General features: G+C 46.8%; 1 protein-coding gene across 8 annotated transcripts in view; it reads left to right on the top strand.

Moving 5' to 3' along the window:
• The window catches only part of AP1B1 (adaptor related protein complex 1 subunit beta 1), a 53,564-nt gene that overhangs the window by 13,181 nt on the left and 19,721 nt on the right, over positions 1–20,662 (top strand). For all 8 annotated transcript variants that reach the window (XM_090064033.1, XM_090064035.1, XM_090064034.1 and 5 more), the window contains 8 exons: positions 1,235–1,297; positions 4,021–4,126; positions 5,668–5,803; positions 6,900–7,145; positions 11,693–11,883; positions 13,111–13,332; positions 15,410–15,530; positions 19,487–19,582. In XM_090064033.1, the coding sequence (XP_089920159.1) occupies positions 1,261–1,297; positions 4,021–4,126; positions 5,668–5,803; positions 6,900–7,145; positions 11,693–11,883; positions 13,111–13,332; positions 15,410–15,530; positions 19,487–19,582 (1,155 nt within the window). In that variant the 5' untranslated portion in view covers positions 1,235–1,260. The remainder of the gene's footprint in view (positions 1–1,234; positions 1,298–4,020; positions 4,127–5,667; positions 5,804–6,899; positions 7,146–11,692; positions 11,884–13,110; positions 13,333–15,409; positions 15,531–19,486; positions 19,583–20,662) is intronic.

Below are 20,662 nucleotides of genomic sequence, written 5' to 3' on the forward strand. Positions count from 1 at the left end.
AGCCTGGTGCTTACTTATAAAAATCCCAGGGCCTGGAACACTTGACAGCTTTTAAAGTTTTAAAGAAGCATTGCTTGAAAAGTTAGTGGCTCTTACAGATGCATTTAGTAGGGAAGATTTATGCACTCTGAGCTAAGATTATCCTGTACATTTACTGCAGAAATTCCATAATGGGATTCCATAGAAATTGCTGTCAGCAGTTTGTTTTTTTGCTTGGTTCCTCTCTTTCTTCTCAGAAATGTTTCCTGTGTGGAGTGGTGGAGGATTTCTTTCTTCTGCCCCAGCAGCATTACTCAATCTAGGACTCGTGACCTCCTTGGCAGGGTCCTGGGTACTTGCTAATTCTGTATCACTTTTCTGGGGGTGGGAAGAAGTGAATTGGTTGTGAAGTACCACATTGAAAAGGGGGCCCTTTTCAATTTAGGATCTCAACTAGGGGGGAAAAAACTTTCAGGCTTGGACAAGGAAATAAGTGGTTCACAGGGGAACTGCTGATTGATTGATTGTTTATTTTTTGTTTGATTTATCTTCCCTCCCCTTCCCCCCCCTTACTATGAACAGGCTAGTTGACTAATTTCCCATCAAGCTTGCAAGGCAGTAATCTCTTATTTTCTTCCTAAAGGCCCTGTGTTCCTGGAAGGAGCATTAGAAACCAGCATTTTCATGTACCCTCGGACCAAATGAAAGAAAAGCAATGGAGTTTTCTTGCCTGTTGAGCCTGTCTCTGAAATGGGTGGAGGCTGCCTTTGAGAGCAGATGGGGAGTTTCACTTCTCTGATCCACCGTGTTTCTGCTGAGCTGTACCCTGTTGGCAGTTAGACCAGAGTTGGTACCATGTGAAAGGCTGGGCCGCCTCCTCCACCGTTGTCACTCCTAGGAGAAACATAGCTGCTGGGTGACGTGGGTCCTGGAGCAGTGTCAGAGCAGTGATTTCTTAAATCCATTACTAACCAGTGCTGCTGCAGAACTGCCAGCATAGACCAGGCAGGAGAAAGTGGCACTACTTTGCCTACACATGCCCTCTCTAGGGGAGGAGATATGCTGCAGCCTTCCTCATTTAAAACTCTTGTGACAGTTAAGCACACAGGCAGACCGTGTGGGTTTCCTTGTTGCCTTTCCTGTGAAAAAGCTGAATCTCCCCCACACTTTGTTTTTCTTCCCTGGGCTTCCTCTGCTGTTGCAAATTCAGCAGAAAGGCCAGGGTGTAAACTTTCTCTGCCTCCTCTCTTTGCAGAGACGCACTGCAAAACAGGGACCAAAATGACGGACTCCAAGTACTTCACTACTACAAAGAAAGGTAACTGTGTGGGGCTTCTCATGCTTTCAGTGGTGTCTCCTTCTTCTTTCAGTTCATCTCCCTGATGATGCCGTTGTCCAAGTTTTGGTACGAGTTCAGTTAGTTCCCCTCCGCAGTAAACTGTTGGTGTGACTTGGTTCCAGAACTTTGCTAAGCCCTGCGGTAGCGCCCTGTCCAGATGCAGGAAGAATTTCTTTTTTTTTAATTATTTTATTTGCTGCATTTACTCATTAATTTTAGTAGCTGCATGGTGTTAACAGGGAGGGGGAAGATAAACTGTTTAATGGCTTTTGAAGCTTTTTTTTTTTTTTCCCTTCCTCGCTTACAGAGCTTAAGCTGGCAGCATGGATGCTTTCAGTCAGAACACTCTGCCCTTCTGTTTGCTGAACTGGCAGAGGAGCCCTGTGCATGCAGATATTGTGGTAGTCTACTCTGTAGCTGCAGAAGGAACCACCCACTGATTAGGCTTCCAAAAACTGGATAGACTGAGGATGTAGCTGCCAGGCTTCTGTATGGCAAAGGCAGTTCGTTGCCCAGGCTCTGCTGCCTGTGCATGAGCTGAGACCAGCCTTTTTACCATCTCTCTCTATCAGTTTCAGCAGCATGGTAACACCCATTGTTGCAGCTGTCAGACTGGCCTCTTCCCTTGGCACACTTGGGTAGCCTAATAACTAGAACTAGGAGGGTGGTATGGCGAGGAGGAAAGTCCTGCCAGGGCCTGGAACTACTGACTGCTGAACCAGCAATGGAAGTCAGAAGGATTTAAAGAGCTAAGTTTTGGGGGGGGTTTTCTACACTGAAGAAGCTGCCAGACCAAGGAAATGATGAATAGGCATGTTGGTAACTTGCTGCTCAATCTATTTTACTAGAGACTATTTACCTTTGATCAGTGAGGTTGGAAAGCTGATTAAAAGCAGGGGTTTGGGTAATTGTAATCCCAGTAACTAGCATACTAAGAGCTGTGAAAGCCCTCTGCTGCATGACTATAGTAGATTCTTCTGTTGCTGTGGTCTTAATCACACAGGCATTTATAGCCACGTGTGCTACTGCTAAATTCTGATTTAGTGAGGGAGTTGGTCCTCAACGCTTGAGTTGCTGAGCCTGTGGGCACAGTGAATTTTATCTAGCTCGTATTATCCGTCTTTGTTTTCCACCCCCACCATTTCCAGGCTGGATGTTTGGCCCAATCTAAAGGTGGGTCATTGTCCATACTAGGCCCCAAAGCAGCTCATGGTGCTGTCAGAATGATTGAAACTCAGGATTGTTTTGCAGTTGCTGTTGCTGCATTTCACTTAGTGCCAGTGTTGCTTTAAGCACAGACCACGAGTCTATAGATCAGCAACTGGGCCATTGTCCTTGCTTGTGCTGACTCAAATCTTCACTGCTTAAACTGCTAGGAGAGCATGAACAGCTGCCTAATTAAACACTGAAAACCATCCCTTGCCCAATTTTGGGATTCATTTTGGTTTTTTTCCTTTGGGAAAAGCACATTGCTGTTGTGATTCTGTTACTAGAACAAGGTAGGAGTAAGTGATAACTATAGCTGAGGCTCTGGATTGAGTTTGCATTCATAACTTGCAAGTGCTGATCAGCCCTTTTGCAGGAGATGAGGGGTTTGGTAGCCATTTGGTTGAGAGGTCCAGTCTCTCCTAGCTGCTGGAATGGTGGCAGATAGTGGGATCCCTTCCACAGTGCTGTCCAGCTGGCAGGTTCAGCTAGCTAGTGCTTCCTTTCTTCCTCTGGCCTCATTTGGAGGGTGTATTAATAACCATTAATAGACTCCTGCAGTGCAGCATGCGAGTTCTCATCATAAATAACGTGCCCCTTCTCGCCACCCCTCCATGGTTCAGAACTCTGCTTTTTCTGCCTCGTGGATTTTTCATATCTTGCTAGGAGCCGGCCATGAGCTGGTTAAGCTTTCTGACTGCATGTGTCCATTTCCCCTTTTGGATAACTAGTGTACTGCTCTTTCCAACTTAGAGAGCTCTTTGTTTCTCTAGTGCTCTTCATTCAGAGATCGGATAATGATGCTTTGTCACTTCAGCTGGTGAAGTAGAGGCTGTGGCATCTTGAAGTGTCCCTTTGACTGGGCTCACTTGAAGGCCCAGGTTAACAGTGCTATTTGTTCCTTGTCCCCACTTGAATCAAAAGGTTGCCACATTAGGTCAGTGGCTGGCAACTTTTTACATGCTATAGATAAGAAACAACCCACCTTCAGCCTGAGGACTGGGAGGCTGTGGTGCCTCATGGCAGGAGTTGGGAGGGGTGCAGCTTTGTCCATTCTGGGTTTAGGCAAAGTCCCTCACTGCTACCACTTCTCCCTGCTCCCTAATTGTGGTGTGAACACTACTTCCAGCCAGGTTGAGCAGCTAGAAGCTGTGTTCGTGCTGTTGCTGCTCCTCTCCCCTCTCCTTTGCCCTGTCATCTCATGGCTGTGGCATGAGCATAGCTGGAAGCTGCCCAACTGTAGCACAGCTCCCTACCAGCTGAAAGCTGTGCCTATGCTGAAGCTCAGGGGAGAGGGAAGCAGCAGCAGCACGGGTGCAGCTTCTAGGTGCTCAGTCCTGCACAAGCAAAGCCCTCCACCTCTACAAGCCAAATCCCATTGCCCCCTGGGCCATATGTTGTTGACCCTTACTTTGTAGGTAGTAGAAGCTGAGGAACTGACTGGTAAAAAGAACAGTTTGTGGCAGGGAGCATTAATGCTGCTCTTTCTTCTCCAGGAGAGATATTTGAACTGAAGGCAGAATTAAACAGTGACAAGAAGGAGAAGAAGAAAGAAGCAGTGAAGAAAGTGATTGCCTCCATGACCGTTGGGAAAGATGTCAGGTGCGCAGCTGTACAAGATGGAGGTGTTGTTCTTAATTGACAGAGCAAGTGCCCAAATAAAACCTGGCTGTGAGGGATGCCTTGACACCTTGCTGAGACGCAGGAACTGCTCCTAATACATAGTAAACTAGCAAATTGCAGCAGCTCGTGTAAATAGGTCTGAGCAGCAAAGTTGCTTGGACTGAGTGCAGATTCCCCCTAGGAGAGCACTGGGGTCAGCCTCCTGTTCCTTTAATGGAACATTTGTGTTGCTTCTGTGGGACGGCTATCCCATTGCCTTGCACAAGGATGATGTGAATTCTTGTATCTGCAGTCTCTGCTGTGAAAGACAAGTGTATAAGGGCAAGCAGTCCAGTAGCCAGCAAGTTTGACTTGCCTTCTTCAGTAGTCTAACTAAAGGAGGCTTGGGCTGGTTTCCAGACTATATGCTTTTCTCCTTCCTGCCCTCTTTCCCCCCCAATTTAAACTCTAAAAATGCAAAAACCCCTTTTTGTTAGAGGATTGATCTAATTTCAGTGACAATCTTGTTATTGCTGAGCCCAGAACACAAGAGAAAAGTAAGCTCTTTCACTTTCCTCTCTCTTCCTCTGGCTTAGTCTAATCATACTTTAAATGTCCTCTCCCTGTTGTACCATTCCTATATTAGGAATACATGACTTGAGGCAGTTACTGAGTACTGATATAGTCAAAGTTTCTTCAACTAGAAGGTCATTGCAAAAGGTGCCTTGAAAGCACCTAGCACTGCCCATCCTTTAACTGCTGCACACTTTTTAAAGGTAGCCAGTGTAGCGTGCCCTCTTCTGTTGTCCAGACTGGGCAAGTCACTTCAGTGTCATCTCTTAGTTATGCAGTGAGTCAGTAGCGGAGCTGTGTTTGAAACCAAAGGTGGTGACGCTAGCTTAGTGCTCACAGCACTGATTCTGGCCTTCTCCATCAGGGTATTCTGGCCATAAAGACCTTGCAAACCAAGACAAGATAGAGAGATGGGATGACTGGAACTACTGGATGAAGGGCTCCAATCAGGCCACTCTTCCTTGGGCCTGAAATGCTGCTCCTTTTTTCTCTCTTTATTTTCTTTCTTTCTCACTGTGTACAGATGCATGTGTCTGTAGCCTGAGACTGATCCCAATGAGCCATCAGAGTGTTACTATACAAGATGCTTAATTAATAGTTTGTTAAAATGGTGTTAACTTACTGCTGCTGAGCTGGTCTGTGAGGTATAGTCAGTTTATATGCAGGAAAGGCAAAGCCTTGAATGCTTTATATAGATGCTCCGGCTTTAAAGTCTGTGCGTTTGAAATTAAGTTTCCAAAACATAAATATGTATATATATTTATATGTTTTGGAAACTTAATTTCAAACGTTCCTACATCTTAAACGGCGATTGTGCTTGCTGTGTTGAGTCCTTTGTGGAAGATGCAACTCCATAGGCACCTTCCTGCCGTATAGGTGAGAGGTTATGCACACCAAGTAACTTTTCCCTCTTGTTCCCCTGTCCCGGTAACATTTGCTGTAGTGATGCTGGTGCTCTTGTCTTTCAGTGCTCTCTTTCCAGATGTGGTGAACTGTATGCAAACTGATAACCTTGAGCTTAAGAAGCTGGTCTATCTCTACCTGATGAATTATGCCAAAAGTCAGCCAGACATGGCCATTATGGCTGTCAACACATTTGTGAAGGTGAGGTGGGAAGATTGTTTATAGGGACTTCTATAGTGGGAGGGCTAGAGCCTGACTTGCCTTGTGCTTTCAGGACTGAACTAATTCAGCAAACAGACTTGACAGGATATCAGTAAGAAATTGCCACTGATTTCAGTGCTGCTACTCCAGGAAAAGTGGCAAAATCTCCATCCAGTTTATGGATGGGTAACCCTTCGGTCCATCTGCTCCATCGAAGAGCTTAATCCTGATTTGGCATAAGTTCAGACTCCTTCATAGAGGCCTGCCTCTCACTCGTTCATGTCCTGCCCTTCTCTTGCTCTTCCATGGGAAGCTAACAGAATAACGTGCCACTTGTTCAGATTTCCTCAGCATCGATTAAGCTGACTTCCTTTGCTTCCCTTCTCTGTGTAGCAAATGAGCAGCAATTCATTCCATTAGGTGTTAAACAATGGCAAAGGAGATATGTTTGGCCTTTATTTGAGCTCTGAATAAGAGTTGCATTTTGCTGATATTAAGAAGGGGGAAGTTGTGAAGTGTGCAGTTTTGAGCCTCTTTGACTAGTATGTATCCAGTGCCAGTCGCATTTGAATTTGCCAGTTTGCAGTCAAGAAGGCCTTGATCCTCCTTAATTATAATCTATCTTATAGTAGCTTGAGGCTGGCAAAAGAATGGATTGGGAACAAAGATCCTGCCAAAGCAGCATAGCAAATGCAAAGCCATTTCATACTTCAGGGTATTTAGCTTCTACGATTTACTAGAGTAGGACTGACTTACAGCTAAATAAAATTGCTGTATTTCGCAACAAGGCAGAAGGAACTTGGTCACTTGGCACTGGTAAAACCTAATTGCTGATGGCAGGTGCCCTGAAAATAACACTAAAACCCAAATTGCTGGCATTAAAAGGTTAATCTTCTGTCCAGGCTTTCCAGCTCGGTACCACACTGAAGCACCTCCAATAAATTGCCTGATCTTAAGAGTATGCCCAGCAGTTCTGGAATTCAGGTCACTTGCAATTTTGGTGCCTAAAGACAGACTTAGGTTTATTAAACTTGGTCTGAAAACCGTGGCCCAAAGTGAAGTGGCTGGAATCTAACATCCCTTTTCATTCTTGTAGGACTGCGAAGACCCTAACCCCCTGATCCGGGCTCTAGCTGTGCGAACGATGGGCTGCATCCGGGTGGATAAGATAACAGAGTATCTCTGTGAGCCTCTGAGGAAGTGTCTGAAGGATGAGGACCCCTATGTACGCAAGACAGCTGCAGTCTGTGTGGCAAAGCTTCATGACATCAATGCACAGCTGGTGGAGGACCAAGGCTTCCTGGATACCTTAAAAGACCTCATCTCAGACTCCAACCCTATGGTGATTGTCCTTGTTGGCTTTTGCTGCTCTGTGCTGTCCTCTGTCCCTTCCCTTCCTCAAAACTGTATTGGATGCAGGCAGTGGCTGTCCCCTGCTATTCATCCCTCTGCTGCTAATCCAAACATAAACCTTTGCCTGGGTCTCTGCAGTCATCACTTTAACCAGGGGTGCTTTGGGAAATCCTGCAGAACATGACCCTGAGCACTGAGAAATCTTGACTGGCTCTTCCAGTGCCATTGTACACACAAGGGAAACTTCCTTTGGACTCTTCTTATCACTAGGCTTCAGTCCTTCCTCCTCCTAACCTGTCTTGTTGCTTACTATACTGAACTATTTAAAGACTGCCTCTTGAATGCTCTAAAGGTCATGACAATTGTCATTATAATTGCCACCTGCCTGACTGCTCTTAGGTGGAGCCTTCCTTTGATCTCTGCAGTGCACTATAAACAAGCAGTTGCTGTCCTTGCACAGTGAGAACTTTTGCTTGTTCAAAGTAACTAGAGAACTGTGGAGGAAGGAGCCTAATGGTTTGGCATGAGTTACTGGCTTAATTTCCTGCACTAGCAAGGGGATGGACTAGACATTAGAGGACACAATTCTTCATTGCAAGGTGTATTTTGGCTTCATTTTGGGCAAACATTGAACTTGCTCTGTACTAGGGAGACTAGAGAGACATGGCTTGGGGATCTGCTAAACCTGCTTCTGGGGTAGTCAGTGGAAGCTTCTGACCCACACTGCAGGAGCAGTTCTGGTGCCAGTCCTTTTACATTAGTTCTCTGTTCTCCTTGACCAACTTAGAGTAAATGGCTATGAATGACAGTACCCAGCAAATAAGGAGCAGCATTGGTGCAGTCTGCCTGAAGCCCTCTTACAGTGCCACCAAGTAAGAAAATAACTTAATCTTACAGCTCTTCTACACAAGACAACTGCCTGGAATAACTGTTCCATGCTAAATGCCTTCAGAGCATTCCCTTGCTGCAGAAGAGTTAGCATGCTTTAAACTTGCACCCTAGTTCATTTTGCAGTAAGCTTCCCAGGGAAATGAGCCTTCAGGAGCATTCTTGTAAGAACTGTGGTTAGATTCTCAATCAAGGTCATTGCGAGCCCTTCCCTCTTTCTGCTGACTGGCTTCTGTCTTGTATGTGAAATCCTCAGCCTAGTGGCTTCCCAGATGCCTCGCGGGAGCCCTGGAGTCTCTTCTGCATATCCTCAATGAGAAAAGAAGTGGCAGGAATGTGCTTATCCTAGAATCAAGTGCCCCTTGCTTTGTAAGGATTTAGTTGTCAATATGATTCCAAGCACTGTCACCTTGATGCTTGTGTGAAACTAAGATCTATTGGTCTTCTTTTCTGGAGGTTGTTATATAGCTATAGAGAGTTAGGGGGGATTGTAACTGGGACACCAACCATGGGTGCTGACTGAGGGAGTGGCAGCTTTTAGTTTGGCAGCTGCTGCTGGCAGCACAGCTGTGGACATTGCCCCATCACTGTCCAGGGCACAGAAGTGCATTGGTATACCTCTGCCTGGAGAGCCAACTTTTCTGCACCCTGCATTTCCATGAAGTTGCCCCATAGGAAGCCAGGGACATGACAACCCCTAGCTCATGCAAGAAATGATCCTAGCATAAAAATAGGTTACATTTCAACAGTTACGTTGGGAGTCCAGTAGCTCTTAGTTCACAGAGTGCTTGGACATTAGGGTACCAGTAGAGATGGCCTAAATTGCATATGGCAGAAGTGCGTTTCCAGCTTTGTTATTGGGTCAGTCTAGCCCTTCATCTCTTGGGAACAAGCCACATTTTATGTGACTTAAGGTATGACATTTTGAGACTTTTAAAATCTCTGCTCTGTTTGAGAGAGCTGTATAGTCACAGTGCTGTACCATGTTCTGTATAGGGATGGGCTTTACATAGCCAAAACTTCTCTCCCTCTCCTTCCTGCATGCCAATTAACAGCTGTCCTATACACCAGTGGTGGCTGCACTTTAGAGCATGTGTAGAGATGGTGAGTGCCTTGTGACCATTGTGAGGGGAGGGAAAGTATGGCAATATAATCACCCCATAATGAAAGACTTGTGTAATATCTGTTTAGTGTTTCCTTCTGCAGCAGAGACTTGACAGCTCAGCCGTAAGCCTTCTGTGAGGAGAGAGCCGCAGTCTGACACTGATGGAGAGCTCTGACAACTGTCCCTTGGGCACTTTTGTACTCGGTGCTATCTCCTCTCTCCTAGTTTACCAGGAGTACTACTTTGCCTAGTGAAGTTCCAAAGAGGAACAAGCCTGCACAGTTCCTCCAAACCCTCATGTACCAAAGTGGTTGTCGTGGCACTGAATCAAGAGGAAGTCCTGTACATGTTGGATAGTACCAAGTTTGTTTGGATGCTAAGCATAGATGAGTTCCTCTCTTTTCCCTACAAAAAGAAATGAGCAAATGAATTTGTTAATCTGTTACCAACCCTGTCTCTAGAAAAATGCTCTTGCCAAAATGCAGCTTTGCTGCCAGCCAGGATTTAGAGACGGGTAAATCTCCTTTGTAGTGATTGAATAACCTTGCTAGAGTAGACTGGTAGAAGTCTATAGCATCTGAATGCTAGTTGGAGACTCACTTTCTCTGGACTCTCCACCTTATTGAATATAAAACTCTGACTTGACAAAATAATTCGGAGCCTGTTGCCCACCATTTCTCCTGTTCCTCTACTGCGTTTCCAATCTTTTGGTCTGGTCAGTCTAGCTTCTGTCTCTAGGTTTCCACAGCAATGGGCAGATAACTTCAAAAGAGATTATTTATGGTTCTGTAGCTATGAAAGAAGGCGGCTGCTGTCAGACCCTGAATAATGGACACTGCCATTTGCCAAGCCCTTGGGTGAATTCATCTTAACTTTAGCGGTGCATATGTTGAATATTTTAAGATGTTGTTATTGTGTAGGTGATGGGAGCAAGCTAACAGTAATTACTCTTGTCTCTTGTATGTTATCTTATGTGATTTCAGCTCAGCACTGTTGGGAGAGGAGTTGGCCCCCAAATGTCACCCTGGTACTGAGGTGTTGATTGCAAGCCTTTAGTGTCCTGTTACACGGAAGTGGTGGTAGGCAGAATCTGAGCAACCTGGGCCCATCTGAAGTGACTAGCTTTTCATTTCATAGACATTAAGAGCTGGAAGGGACCTCATGAGATCAAATCCAGCCCCCCTGCCAGAGGTGGGAAGTCTGCAGGGGTCAAATGATCCCAGCAAGATAAACATCCAAATTCCTTTTGAATAAGTCCAGAGTAAGTGCTTACATCACCTTTGGGGGGAGTCTGTTCCAGACCTTGGACACTTGGACTGTAAAGAAGTTTTTCCTTATATCGAGTCTGAATCGGCCTTCTAAAAGTTTGTGGCCATTGGACCTAGTTATCTCTTGGGGAGCCCTGGTGAACAAGTGTTCTGCCAGATCCTGATGCATCCCCCTTATAGGCAGCCACAAAGTCCCCCCTGAGCCGCCTTTGACAGGCCGAAGAGTTCCATGTTTCTCAGCCTCTCCTCATAAGGCTTGCTCTTTTGGCCTTTGATCATAGGGGTAGCTCTTCTCTGGACTCTCTTGAGCTTGTCCACATCCCTCCTGAAGTGGGGGACCCAAAACTGGACTCGGTACTCCAGCTGTGGCCTCACTAAGGCCGAGTAAAGCGGGAGGATGACCTTCCCATCAACTAGTACCCTTTGGGTCCAGTCCCAGAGTCGGTTCCCCGGCCATTGGACCATGAGATGGCTGAGGCCACAGTTCTCCAGCTTGGTCATGAGAACATCATGGGAAACCTAGTCAAAGGTCTTCTTTAAATCCAGATAAATGATATCGACCTTGCCTCCCTTGTCCAGGCAATATGTCACCTGGTCATAAGAGATGAGGTTGGTCAGGCAAGACTTCCAGTAATAAAACCATGTTGGCTGGTATTCAGTAGGTTGCCTTCCGTTAGCCTGTTGCAGATTCATCTCTTGATGATTTTCTCCAAGATCTTTCCAGGGGTGGATGTCACACCGATAGGTCTGTAATTCCCTAGATCTTCCTTCCTCCATTTCTTGAAGATTTGGGACCATGTTTGGCTCTTTTGTCCAGTCTTCCGGTACATCACCCAAGTGCAATGACCTTTCAGATATCTTGGCCATAGGACATGCCATGATGTCCTCCAGCTTATTCATTCTCAATAAGCCAACAAGACTAGGACAGACTTGAAGGTATATGCCCCTGTGATATCAGCAGTGGAAGCCAAAGACTAGAGTTGTTTTGCACAGCTGGTTGGTACTTTAAGTGGCTAGTAGCTGGTGTTGTAATAAAGCTTCATCCTTGGCTGGGGTGGAGAGCGGTGATGGGGAGTGGAATTTATAGATGATGGTCAAATGCCAACAAGGTGTCTGAGTCCCTATAAGCTGTTTCTCTGCCCGGTACTGTTGCTTTGCATATATGGTGACCATTGGGGAGGCTTGGTTTGGTTTTGGGTTGTTTTGATTTGTTTTTAAACATCCATTTTACACAAGATTGGTATCTCTCTCTCTCTCTCTCTCTCTCTTTTTCAGGTGGTAGCTAATGCTGTTGCAGCTCTTTCAGAGATAGCAGAATCTCATCCTAGCAGCAACCTACTGGACCTCAACCCCCAGTCTATTAACAAACTGCTCACAGCCCTAAATGAGTGCACGGAGTGGGGCCAGATTTTCATCTTGGACTGTCTGGCCAACTATATGCCTAAAGATGACCGGGAGGCCCAGAGGTGAGGGAGGGGTGATCTCAGTGGTATAGAGGCTGGTTCTGAACTTGAGAGATGCAGAAATTGGTCTGCTTGGTCAACAGTCCTTAAACAAAAACAAAACCACATTTGCTACTTGGACCAGGCCCTGCCTAAGTCTCTGCCCTCTTCTTCCTGCCCTCAGGGTGAGTTGGGAAAGTGGGGGTAGAATCAGCAGTTGTGTAAAGGGTTCAGTTTCCCTTGCTTCAGTTGGAGCAGAGAGTATGCATGCAACTAATGCTGTGACTCCTGTCTTCTGAAGAGTCCTGTGGGTAAGCTTTATCACTCAGTGAGTGCCCACTACCACATTGTAGTAAAGTAACTTGAGGTGGTGGCATGTGGTGTCTCCAGAGCCACGTGACTCATTCCCTGCACTGCAAGCAGCAGGCTGAGACTTCTGGAGGTGAGAATCAAGGGGAGAGAGAGAGACTGAGAAGAATGGAGAATCAGTCTCAAAAGATAACTTCTGCTTTGCTTTCCTGGAGTGTGTAGTCATCATGCTGAATAAAAGTTCCCTGGAGCTAAGCCTTTGCATTCACTTGACAGTTGGGAGAAGGCAGCTTTGTAAGCCAGTCATATAAATGGCTCTGGCTTTATATATGGCCCTCTTCCTACCATGCACCTAGCATCTGCCTCCTGCCCTGGGTGGAGCATTCAGAATGCCGTGGCCTGGCTGCCACCCCTGGCATCTCTTGATAGAAGTCAGTTGACCTCTGGTTTCCTAGGCAGAGATCATTCTTTACTAGTGCAAGGAAAACACTTCTCTTTGTGGATTTTTAATGGGTTCTCTATTTCTGTTGTCTTGCTCAGGTTAGGGTCCCCTGTTTGCCTTTTCTCCTATTTGAACAGAGCTGGCCTTTGTCCTTCTCTGTAGTCCATTGCTGATTCCTAGGCCTGCTAGAAGCAATCTCCTATAAGAACTGTGCTGTAGGTCATGGCTTGTCTGCAGATTGGGGCTTGTCTGTGCTGTGGCGCCTCTGCTTATATAAAGCTGTGTCACCAGAGCCCCCTAGTGTTTATGCAGCATGTGCTAATAGAAAGGGATTTTTACTGGCTTACTTGCACTGTCTTCTTGAAAACAGATACTGATTCAGACCTGGTGGTACTGGCAGTGCTTTTCTTGGACTATTACAGTTAAATTCTTGATCCTTCTCTGTTCCCTTCTCTCTCCCCTTCCCTATTTTGTCTTGCCTTTCTACACCGTCCCACTAGCATTTGTGAGCGGGTGACTCCCCGGCTGTCCCATGCAAACTCTGCTGTGGTCCTGTCAGCAGTGAAGGTGCTGATGAAGTTCATGGAGATGCTGTCAAAGGACCTGGATTATTATGGTACTCTGCTGAAGAAACTGGCTCCCCCTCTGGTCACGCTGCTCTCGGCAGAGCCTGAGCTGCAATATGTGGCTCTCCGCAACATTAACCTCATTGTGCAGAAGAGGTGAGGTGACCTCATTTATTACTCTGTGGGCAGGGTGGGGAGAGCCAGGCAAGGAGGACCAGCCTATTTCTCACTGCCAGGTCTGGTTGGCCTTGGGTGACCCTTCTCTAGAAGTAGCCACAGTAACACAAGGCCATGGTACAATTTGCTGTGGGCCTTGCAAGCTAGAAGTTAATTCCAGACCCTGTTACAACTGATACAACTTCTGCTAAAGCACGTCTCTATTATTAGTGCCATCATCATGGGTTTGCTCTTAATTCTAGTCAAATCCATTTGGGGGATTTGCCTTTCCTTTCCAGCAGCATTGGAATGCCTCCAGCATGGGGCTTGCATTTTGGAGCAAGGAAATGAAATGGACTAGAAACTGAGCTGTCAGTGTTTTCTAGTTAGTGTCTTGCACAGTGTAGAAGGTAAATGAACAACTAGCTCTGGTAGTCTTTAGGTTGTTAATCAGATGTGTAACGCTTTGGAGAATTTTTAGGTAGCTTGTCCTTTTGAAAACATTGCATTCCTCTTTAAGTATTTTTCCCTCTTGCAGACTTGCTGTGGGTTGGGCATGTCAGTGTCTCTGTACTTCAGTTGTGTTTGCAAGATGGTGTAATTGCACAGTAGGGAAATGCTAAGGTGTGAGGAAATGCACATGCTTAAGACTGATGCCCAGATCCTTTAGTAATCAGGATCATGCAAATACTGAAGTTTCCTATTGCTGAACACCCGTGTTGCACTGTGCAAACCCCAGTAGTAGTCCACTGTTTCTGCTGTTGCCCTAGGGTCTAGTTGCCCTAAAAAAAGGAAAACTGCATCTCTTCCTCAAGTTTAGGACTTTGCATTGTGACTTCCTTTCCCAGGTTTTTTATCAGTGTTGTCTGGCAGCAATGTCAAAGCACCTAGAGGTTAATGGAGTGAGTTTTGAGTAGTGCAGTGTCTTACACAAGACATTCGGGAGCCCTTACTCGGTCAGTTCTTTAGTTAAAATTCTTTACAGTAGTGATTTGCAACCTTTTTCAAGATGAGTTGGCGGGGTACTCTCCACAAGCTTTTTGAATTTGGCTAGTTGAGAACTACTCTTGCTCTGCTTCCACTTACTTCACTATGTCTCAGCCAGGTGCTGCCTTGCAGTCCTTCCTGTATTAAGCTTTTCTGGTAAATCTAAAGCAGGCAGGAGTGTTGTATGAACCCCATGCCCACCAGCCTGGGGAATAGAGGGTGGTGGGGAAGGAGCATGATCTTTCCTGTCCTGTGGTGTCCCTGCACTCACCTTCTCCAGATGGGGCTGTTGCAGCCAGCCTAGCTCCTGATGGGGCAATGCAAACAATAGTGCCACAGCCCAGCCCAGCTCCCTACATGGACAGTGCAAAGGGGTCTGAAGCAAGCAGCTGTGTCACAGCCCTTCCTAGTTCAACCCTGCATGCCTCTCTTGGAAACAGAGGGGTGTAGGACAGCTCCCCTGCCTGGCATCCTCTGTTTTCCAGGAGGAACATGTGGAAGCAGTTCAGGAAGAATGTGGGCTCTAGCCACAGCTGCTGCCATTCTGCCTCCACATAAGGCAGTTCAGCCTGGCTGTGGCAGCACCCATGTTATGGCACCTGAGGGAACTGCAGCACCCAGTTGACCACTGCTCTACTGTCTCTCGGGCAGTTTAAAAATCCCAGCTACAGCATTTAATTGAGAACTAACGCATGTAATAAATCTATAGTTTGCATTTGGGGGCTCCACTTGATTGTGGGGGTCAGGCTTACTGACTTATTCTTCTCTCATGCTGAGCATTGTGTAACAGCTACATTTTATGAGTGGGCAAGTTAGCTTTTTTACTGAAAAGCTTCTGATACTGGCTACTGTCAGAAATGGGAGAATTTGGGGGCTGAGCCCAGTGATCTGACCTAGCAAATTGCTTCACTGGGACTGCTTTCCTAACCTCTGTTGAATACAGATTCATGGTAGGCATCCTTAGGTTTGGGTTTTAAATGTTTTTTTTTTTATTTGTGTGATGGTTTAAAAAAAAAAAAACTTTTTTAAAGTCACATAACAGCCCTCAGCACCCCCCACTTCCCCTCCCTTTCTGGATCTCTCCTTCCAGGCCTGAAATCCTGAAGCATGAGATGAAGGTGTTTTTTGTGAAGTACAATGACCCCATCTATGTTAAGCTGGAGAAACTGGACATCATGATCCGCCTGGCATCCCAGGCCAATATTGCTCAGGTCAGATCTTGGGTGCCGGAAGAGGGGGGAAGGGTAGACATCTTGGTGTCATAGGCAGATGGGATGGATGGTAAGCATGTCACAATTTTGGTTAAATTTTGGTGACTTTAGTGTATGGGATACAACTCTAAAGGTTGTCTACTCTAGAGTTCACAAAGAGTTGTTTAGCTTGAGTTGTATGCAGGGATAATTAGCATGAAACTAAGTCACAGAGCTAAAAGGGAGTGGGAACTCATCTGTAGAGAGTTAGGTTAGAGCTTAGCCAAAGCTTGTTCAGGCTAATGGAGTGAGTTTCCAGAGAGCCTAAGCTTCACTCTCCTTCTGAGGAGAGAGCAAAGGCTAAAAATTTTGACCTGGACTACCTTATCCCGTGCTGTGGTTGGAATAAGGCCTGTCCAGTAGGAATCCTCTGGCTGCATCACTTCCTGGAGCACCATGGATTTTACTACCTCCTATCTTTCTTATCAGTGGCACATGACTGCTAAAGACACTGCTGAACAAATTCTTGGAGGATCTGAGCCCCTTGATCCTGTTCTGGCACATTGGCAAAGTGAAAGGAAGCTACTTCTTAGTTTCATAGTTTCTAGGGTCGGAAGGGACCTGAGCAGATCATCTAGTCCGACCCCCTGCCATGGCAGGAAAGAGTACTGGGGTCCAACGACCCCAGCAAGATGTTCATCCAACCTCCTCTTAAACACCCCCTGGGTAGGAGCCTGCACCACTTCTCTTGGAAGCTGGTTCCAGGCCCTAGCTGCCCTGACTGTGAAGTAGCGCCTCCTGATATCTAACCTAAACCTACCCTCTGCCAGCTTGTGACCGTTATTCCTGGTCACTCTTGGCAGTGCTCAGGGGAACAGTGACTCCCCCAATGCCTGCTGATCCCCCCCGACTAGTTTATAACAGGCCACGAGATCCCCCCTCAGCCTCCTCTTATGGAGGCTGAACAGGTTCAGGTCCCATAGCCTCTCCTCATAGGGCCTGCCCTGTTGTCCCCTGATCATGCAAGTGGCCCTCCTCTGGACCCTCTCCATGCTGTCCACATCCCTCTTGAAGTGCGGCGCCCAGAACTGGACACAGTACTCCAACTGTGGCCTGACCAGTGCCACATAGAGGGGGAGGATCACCTCTTTGGACCTGCTCGAGATGCATCTGTGGATGCATGCCAAGGTGCGGTTGGCCTTCCTGACTGCCTCCCCACACTGCCAGCCCATGTTCATCTTGGAGTCAATGATGACCCCCAGATCCCTTTCTGCCTCCGTACTGACAAGAGGGGAGTTCCCTAACCTGTAGGTATGGTGCTGGTTGTTCCTCCCGAGGTGCATCACCTTGCACTTGTCTGTGTTGAAACCCATCCTATTCTCGTCCGCCCACCCTTGTAACCTGTCTAGGTCTGATTGTAGCCTGTTGCTTCCTTCTAGTGTGCCCACATCCCCCCACATCTTAGTGTCATCAGCAAATTTGAACAGGGTGCTTTTTACCCCCTCGTCCAAATCACTGATGAAGATGTTGAACAGTGCGGGCCCGAGGACCAAGCCGTGCGGAACCCCACTGCCCACGTCCTTCCAGGTTGAGAAGGACCCATCCACTCCCACCCTCTGGGTGTGGCCCTCCAGCCGGTTGGTGACCCAGTTGACTGTGTGGGTGTCTACACCACAGCCCCCCAGTTTCTTAATGAGAACGGGGTGAGAGACAGTGTCAAAAGCCTTCCAGAAGTCCAGGAAGACTATATCCACTGCTACCCCTGTGTCTAATGATCTGGTGATCTGATCGTAAAAGGCCACCTGGTTGGTCTGACAGGACCTGCCACTGATGAATCCATGTTGGTTGCCCCTAAGCATGCAGTCCCCTGCTGGCCCCTCCTGGATGTGTACCAGCATAATTTTCTCAAACAGCTTGCCTAGGATCGAGGTGAGACTAACCGGCCTATAGTTTCCCGGGTCCTCCCTCCTGCCTTTTTTGAAGATGGGGACCATGCTGGCCTTCTTCCAGTCCTCCGGTACCTCACTAGAGCACCACAAGTGCTCGTAAAGCCATGCCAGGGGACTTGCAATGACCTCGGCCAGTTCCTTTAGAACTCTAGGGTGGAGATCATCCAGACCGGCTGACTTGAATACGTCCAACCCCTCCAGAAGCTCCCTAACTAAATCCTCGCTAACCCGTGGCCCAGGTGTGCCTCCCCCGGGGCCCGAGGGGGGCCCAGCAGGGAGGTGGCTGTTCTGGTCCCTACTTAGGAAGACGGAGGCGAAGAAATCGTTGAACATGTTAGCTTTGCCGTCTGGTGTGACGACCAAGTTTCCCATTGCGTCCTGCAAGGGTCCCACATTACCCGGGACCTTCTTTTTACCCCCTATGTATTTAAAAAAGGACTTCTTATTGTCCTTAATCTGGGAAGCTAGTCCCAGTTCCATCTCTGCCTTGGCCTTCCTAACTACCCCCTACATCCCCGAGCAACTACAGAATAGTCCTCCCTGGTGGTGACCCCTTCTTTCCATTGGGTGTAAGCCTCCTTTTTAGCAAGGAGACATTCCTGGATGCTTTTGGTGAGCCACGGAGGCTTGTGTGCTCTCCTGCTCCCTTTGATCCTCATTGGGATTACCTTCCTTTGGGCTTGGAGGATCGCCTCCTTAAGGAGCGACCACTCTCCTTGGACACCTGGCTCCCCTCCGGGACCTCAGCGCTTCTCCAACTATCCTCCTTAGCTCGTTGAAGTTTGCCCTCCTAAAATCCAGGGCTGCTGCCTTACTGCATGCCTTTGCCACCTTGCGCTGGATGGTGCATTCCAGTAGGTGATGATCGCTGTCGCCCAGGTGGTCGAGCACTCACAGCCCCCTCACCAGGTCATCACCCGTGGCCAGCACCAGGTCCAACAAGGCGTCCCCCCTGGTGGGGCTGTGCACCTCCTGGGTTAGATGGAGGTCCTGCACTCTGGCCAAGAACCTGCGGGAGCGTTCAGACCTGGCTGACTGCTCTTCCCAGCAGATGTCCGGGAAATTCAGGTCCCCCATGACAACCACATCCTTAGCCTTCACTACCTCTGTGAGCTGACCCAAGAATTCCTGGTCAAGCTCTTCTCCCTGGTTGGGAGGTCTGTAGTAGACCCCCACCGTTAAGTCTCTTTCCCCTCGACTGCCTTGTACTCTAACCCAAAGCACTTCAGAGTGCCCCTCCCCGACTCGTTGCTAATTGACAAGGATGTGTATTCCTCCTTAATATAGAATGCCATGCCCCCACCTCTCTTTCCTATCCTGTCCCTCCTGTACAGTATTTTAATGGTGTAAACTTTACAGCTGCATGTCCTTAGTGCCAGAGATGCTAAGCACCCCCACTTTAAGGAAGCCCTGAACAAAGAGTGTAGGTAGGGTTCTTTGGGTAGCTGTGGTATCTTTTTATTAGACCAACTGAGTAGCGGCAAGAAAATTCTTTGCAAGCTTTCAGCACAATTGTCCTTCATGTTGTGAAGTTTCCACTTTAAATGGCAAAATTCAATATCTTCCATGTTGCTGGGTTTTTTGGTTGTAGTCATGTTGGTATAAGGACATAAGCAGGCAAGGGTCTTTGGGCTGATGTGATATCTTTTTTATTTAACCAACTGAGGAGTTGGGTGAGAAAACAGTTCTCTGAAAGCTTTTGGCTGCAATCACCGTGAACAGTGAGTAGCATTATCAAGCCACCATGCTTGTTAGTGCTCCTGAAGGTTTTAATTTATCCAGTCCAATAAGCAAGAATTATTAATGCCTCTAGCTCTACAGAGGCTGCTGTCACTACGGCATTGTGCCTTCACCAAGCCATCAGGTCACTATAGCAATAAAATACGCAATCAGCCATAAGAACTGCCTTTAATTGCATGTCTTTGAAGAAATCCTGGTCTCTAGTAATTAAAGGAGTCTACATATTGTTGTCTCGTTTTGGGGACAAGGCAGGGTTCTGGTCTTATTCTGCTTTTTCTTCTCTGGCAGGTGCTTGCTGAATTGAAGGAATATGCAACAGAAGTGGATGTAGACTTTGTTAGGAAGGCAGTTCGAGCCATTGGCCGCTGTGCCATCAAAGTTGAGGTGAGTGGTAGGATGCATTGGCAGCTGGAAGGAGAAGTCACTTCCAGGGAAATCAGGTCTTTTTATTATTTCTGAAATAAAAGCAGCCTAAATTACCTGGCAGATCACAGCAGGCAGCACATGCCGGGGGTGTAGGAGCTTCTTGCCTTGTTTTCCGGAAGTGTCAAGTATAATCTGTTCCACGTGTACTGTTCCTTCTAATTAACTTTACAAGCACTGTTTTAGCTGTAGGGATCAGAGGTGTAAACAAAGTCCATCACCCTTTTTTAAAGGTAAATTCAAGATTTATCTTGAATTGACAGTCCAGTGATGGCTTACTTGCACCTGTTCTTCCTTTGCATGCTGTTCGGTGAGCTATTTCCACCCTAGACTTGAAAAAAAATTCTGTCTCCTTCTACATTACAAGTCCTTTGCCTTGGAAATAAGCTTCAGAGAAGATGGGCTGCAGTTGTTCCAAAAGTTCTGTTTTGACCATAGTTCTGGAGAAACGTACATTATTCATTTTGTAGCTGTCGACTTCTGTGTTTTTGTCTCCATACACTAAGTTGGAGACGTTGTTGGCTGCAAAAGACTGGACAGGTGAAGAGGGCGTTCCCCTCTTTAGAAGTCTTTAAGTTTAATCCTTCACTTAAATTAACTTTTTTTTCTTTTCACTTGGATACGTTAGAAGAGAGGGGATTACAAAATCGTTTTGAAACTTCTGCGTAAAAATAAATCTGTATCTTGTCTCAAACCTATTCATAGACCAAGACAAATTTGACTTGACAGAATAAATTGTGTTGATGCAAAACCTCCTCGATCAATCAAATTTAGAATAAGCAGTTCAGTAATAGCAAACTAGCTCCCTTGGAATGAAATTGTCAGACAAGGCACAATTGGAGCTAAGCTGGTGCCTCTTGAACAAATCTAACCATGCTGTGAATTGAAGAGTCACCAGCAGAGAACAAGATAGCACTAAATGTAGTGGGTTTTATACAAATCACATTTTGTAGCTGAGCTATCCCCTTCCACCTAGGATTTCACTCACCAAATGAAGCTTGGGCTCTCTTTCTTTTCTGTCCCCCTCCACCCTGTTCCCTC

This window comes from Crocodylus siamensis, chromosome 9 (assembly GCF_052110815.1).
Source record: "Crocodylus siamensis isolate JL-2025a chromosome 9, ASM5211081v1, whole genome shotgun sequence".
Lineage (NCBI taxonomy): Eukaryota > Metazoa > Chordata > Crocodylia > Crocodylidae > Crocodylus > Crocodylus siamensis.